Source organism: Elephantulus edwardii, unplaced genomic scaffold, assembly GCF_000299155.1.
Source record: "Elephantulus edwardii isolate Elephantulus edwardi_28Jun2011 unplaced genomic scaffold, EleEdw1.0 scaffold00088, whole genome shotgun sequence".
Taxonomy (NCBI): domain Eukaryota; kingdom Metazoa; phylum Chordata; class Mammalia; order Macroscelidea; family Macroscelididae; genus Elephantulus; species Elephantulus edwardii.
The window spans coordinates 10667680-10672907 of NW_006399838.1; the positions used below are offsets into that span (position 1 = coordinate 10667680).

The 5228-nt window shown below is 42.1% G+C and overlaps 1 protein-coding gene across 1 annotated transcript in view; it reads left to right on the forward strand.

The window, feature by feature from the left end:
• Window positions 1-5228, forward strand: part of GOLIM4 (golgi integral membrane protein 4) — a 116848-nt gene that overhangs the window by 81842 nt on the left and 29778 nt on the right. Inside the window, exon 9 of the mRNA XM_006890387.1 lies at window positions 4915-5214. Within this exon, the coding sequence (XP_006890449.1) occupies window positions 4915-5214 (300 nt within the window). The remainder of the gene's footprint in view (window positions 1-4914; window positions 5215-5228) is intronic.

Here is a 5228-nt window from a genome sequence, read left to right on the forward strand (position 1 = left end):
GTGTGCATATATCTGCTTGGATGTCAGTTATGGTCTCTTTGGGATATATACCCAGTAGTGGAATTGCTGGGTCAAATGGTATCTCTATTTGCAACTTTTTGAGAAAGTGCCTTCCACAGTGGTTGCACCTTCTTTTTTTTTTTTTTTAGTTTTTGTTATTTTGTGTTTGTGTACATCAAATCAGATCTGACTGGTACAGGAGGAGATTGCCCCTCCATCTCCAGCAGAGCCTCTGGTGGATTTGACAAAATTAATTAATCTTAATGAAAGTTTACAGAGACTTTGGATTTCCATTCATTCATTGTCACACTTTCCCCTCCTGCCCCACCTCCCCTCTAGTTCTCTCTTCTCTTTGAAAAGTAAAAGAAAAATTCTTTCATTGTTTCACAATCCCTCCCCCCAAGTCCACTCCACTATGCAGCCTTAGTTCTGGACTCCTGGAGTAGCTGGATTTTTTTTTTAATTTGTTTTGTTTCTTTTTGTCTAGTAAGGTAGAAGTTTAAATGTTCATGAGGCTGTTGTGTGACAGTCCACTCAAGTATTAGGCGCTGTGATATATCTCACTTTGGTTCAGTGCTTAAGTTCCTATGAAATATGTCAAAAATTGTGTCAAAAGGCCTTTATAAAACAACCACAGGTATGATTGCAATAACTTAACCCTCTGTTTGGTATTCTTTTTTCTCCACATAAACTCAGCCTTGCTTAAGTAGATCTCCTAAGTGGGGCATATGTTGAGGATCTGGGATCTCTGGTGGCTTAGTGGCAAAAAGCTGTACTGCAATCCCAGAGGCGCATGGTTCGAATCTCTGCTGGATAAGGAGGGGCAATCCCCTCCTGTACCAGTCAGATCAGATCCCATTTGATGGTACAGACACACAAAAAAATAAAAACATTTCAAAAAAAATATATTCAGGATCTAACGGGAGGTGGTAATCATAGGTTGCACACTTTGATGGGTGGAGGGCGGGGTGGGTTAAGGCATTGGGAAAGATCTGGTGTGAAAAACAATGTACTCAGACTTTGTGAGTAAACCATTATTTACATATATGTTCAGGAGATTTCATATACCTTTATTCATTCTCACAACGTTAAGTTTACAGTCACCTGTGTTATAAAAGTGGGAAGGGAGTGTTCTCTTTCCCTTAACAACGTTGTTTTTAACAGTAAGCTTTTGAGAAGCCCTAATCTTGAGTCACGATTTTAGGGGAATAATTCCATTAGGTTCACTCATTCACCCTCACTGTGTGAGTCAGAGTCTCCTAGCTGGCCCTGCACTCATGTTCCAAGCCTCCTTCACGTGGGAGGTGATAACCCCTCTTTTTCCTGGGCAGACACAGGTACATTAGAACTGTGAGAGAGTAACTTTGGGGACAGCTGCCCCCTACAAACTGAGCTACTGAAGGTGCCTAGTTCATGTTCAGGAGACTTTCATGTACGAGTGTGCTTGGTCCGTGTGGAGCATGACTTCAGAGACACAACCACTGTCCTCACGATGCTTGTTGGTTTTCTCAGTCTTATGTTGTTACCGTGTTATGTACCATCAAGTTAAAACTGACTCATAACTCACCATCCAGCAGCTTTTCAGAGGCTGTAAATCACACGGGAGGAGAGTGCCCATCTTTTGTCCAGGGAACAGTTAGTTGAAGGATTCGAACTGCTTACCTTGTGGTTGGCAACGCGGCATGTTACCCTAAGGCCACCAGAGCCCCCTATTCTTAGGTAGACTAAGCCTGAGAATTGTTTCTATTCTCCATATGATGTGAGTCTCTGTATATGGGATTAATCCCGTAACCACTCAGAGCTTCAGTGGGGATAGTCGTTATCTGCTCTCACCTTCCCCGCAGGGACGTTGTGAAGATAAATGGTAGATGTTTGAAAGCACTTAGGGCCTTTAAAGAAGTAAGATTCCCTCTAAAGCCAGGCAGGGTTCTGTCATACTTGTCAGTGGAAGGACAGTGCTGTGGTGTCTGTAGTGTCAAAAAGTTGTCCTCCAAGGTCTCAGAAGGGAAGGAGTTTTCCAGTTTTACTTTTCTCAGTATTATTTATACAATCAAGTTCTCCACATCTGACAGCTATGTTTCTGCTACTTGAATACTAGAAGCTTCACCTGTATTTCAATTAGAGGAGAACAATCTGATGAAACAAGTTCTTTTTCTGATGAAGACGATTAGTCAGGGATAGGGGACATACTTCCCCCTTGATGCTGTGTCATCTGCCTTTCTCCCTCCCACCCCCTTCACCCCTCATCCCCAAAGTCATGAGGAACATCTACAGGCTGAAGCTTTTTGTTGTTAAATGCCGTTGAGTCAAGTATGACTCATAGCGACCCTGTGATAAATGAATCCCCAAACTGCCCTATCCTGTGCCCAACTTCAAGCATCTCCGGCACATTTGAGCCTATTGATTCAGACGCTGGGTCAGTTACTCTTGACGGTCATCTTCTCATACTCCGACCCTTCAACTTTGTAAGCATGGTGTCCTTCTCCAAGGACTGGCCCCTTCAAACAGCATGCTTATAAGAAAAACCTGTTTGTTCTCTTGGCAGTCCATGGAATAGTAGTACTTTTCTCCAACACCACAACTTAAAGGCATTGATTCTACTGTCATCCTTAGCCATTGTCCAACTTTGAGATGTGTAGCAAGCAACTGAGAAGACAATGGCCTGGATAAGGCACACCTTAGTTTGTAAGCAGACTATCTAGTTAGTTGCGCTAGTTAGTACTCTGGAGAGATCTTTGAGAGCTCATTTACCCAGTGTGACTCAGCTTTTGTATTCTTGATTGCTGGTACCAAGAGTATTATTGATCCATACAAGATGAAATTGTTGACAACTTCAGTCTCTTCTCCATCTGTTATAATGCCAGCTATTCGCCCGGTGATTACTTTTTCCCCCTTAGTTTTGAGAGGTAATCCATATTGAAGGCTGTAGTGTTCGATCTTCTGCAGCAAGCACTTCAAGTCCTCCTCACTTTCAGCGAGCAGCGTTGTTATGTGCATAAAAACAGGTCGTTAATGAGTCTCCAATCCTGAGGCTACATTCTTCTTCATAAAATCCAGCCTCTCAAATGATTTGCTCGGCACACACACTGAACAGGTGTGGAGAAAGGTGACAGCCCTGATACACATCTTTTTTTTTTTTTTAAATTATAAACCATGCAAGCGCTTGCTCTGTTCATATGACTGCCTATATGTTTTGCACGAACACAACGAAGTGTTCAGGGATTCCCATTCTTCTCAGTGGCAGCCATAATTTGTTGTGATCCATATAGTCAAATGTCCTTGTTGTGATTGTCGTTAAGTGCTGTTGAGTTGTAGATGACTCATAGTGACCCTATGAACGAAAGATCTGAACACTTCTATAACTTTCATTATTTCTCCAAGTTCATAGGGAGGCAAGCTGTTTTCGGAAGTGAGTGCCACTCCTGCTATTTAATTGGAGAGCTCCACCAAACACTGTCCACCATGGGTAACCATTATTGCATTTGACACATCAGTGTCACAGTGTTCAGCTTCACAGCCACCACGAGTTACCTCTGTTCAGCAAATGGACAGACAAGTGCTATACCCCTTAGAAGAATATTTGACCAATCCGCTTGCTCCAGACGACTTCCCAGCCTGAATTCCAGCCCCAAATATCTTTACCTAGTTAATAAAACACTGATAGACATACTTTTGGTAGTCTTTGCTTCCAGCCAAGATCCATCTGGCATCCAGCGATGATAGCGTTGATGTCATGTCCTCTTGAATTTCTAGTTATTTTAAAATAAACTTTAACAAGAGTTTGCTTGAAGGTGATATGATGTTGTTTGATAATGTCTGTACTCTTCTGAATCATCTTTTTTAAAAAATAAAAATTGACAACAGATTTGGATTTCCTTCAGACCACATTTTACCGATTTCTTGGTGAAAGACTTCAGAGTTCAGCCTGATAAGTGCATCGAGCGCTGTATCTTTTTATAGGAATATGCCAACTGGTATTCTGTCATTTTCTAAGGCCTTATTTTTTGCCAATGCCTTTAAGGCAGTTTAAACTTCTTCATTACCATTAGTTCTTGGTCATACGCTATTTTCTGAAATGGTTCCATGTCAGTTCTTTTGGGTACAATAACTGTAGTCCTTCCACTTTTGATGATTCCTGGATCATCCAAGCTATTGAGTTAATCATATGGATGTCTAATGCAAGTCACTCAGTTTGATTATTTTTTTTCTGCTCAGCGTCTCCTCTTTTAACAATTCAAAACATTTGCAAAATTCCCTCATTAATGTTTTATGTTGCTTAAGGAACATGCTTTCATTAACACTGATAATCTCTTATTTTTTAAAAAATAATTATTGAAAACAAGATCTCCTAATTATTTCATCTCTTGAAGTTTGAAAGGAAAAAATTGGAGTTAGTTTGCTTCTGGGTGAAAGGTTTTCTGAGTTAGTCACTTACAGATTTTACTTAGCATGCCGTTGACCGTATTCTTTCGGAGAATAAAATTTTGCTTCTCTTATCTCTGGTAAAGTGAGGTTACACAATGTGAAGAGTTAAGATTGTGAAAAGTTAAGGGACTCCTTGGCAGCTCTGTTTTAAGGTCAAGACGAAGTCTGTCTAGACTTCAGGAGTTTGTGTATCTTGTAGACTTACTCTGTTGATGTTGTGTGTCATTGGGTCAGAGTCCACCCATAGCTGAGCCCCTAACAGGTTTCTAGAGGCAGCAAATCACCATTGCCCATCCTTCTCCTGCAGACTAGGGGTGGATTTGAACCACATGTCTTTAGGATTGCAGTGCAGCTTCTTATCACTATGTCACCAGAGCATCTAAATGAGAATATAAAGACATTTTATCATTATTGTTTGATAATATAAAGATATTTTTTCATGACTTTTTAAATAAAATTATGTCATTTCCCATGGTGTCCTTGGCCCAGGTGTCTCAAAACAGGGATATAGCACAGAACCCTGAAGCAGTTCCTGAAGGAAAAGAAGAAACCAAGCCTTATCCTCCCACCCAGAACGGGCCAGGACTTCAGACCCCAGCCCAGCTGAACCAGCGCGGAGTGGAGCCCAGAGAGGCCGAGGTCCAGCGGGCGGAGGAGGAGCACAGGAAGGCCCTGGAGGAGGAGGAGATGGAGCAGGTCGGGCAAGCGGAGCGTCTGGAAGAGGAACACGATCCGTCGCCCGAAGAGCAGGAGCCGGAGTGGAAGGAGCAGCGGGAGCCAGACAAAGAAGCCAGGCCTCTGGA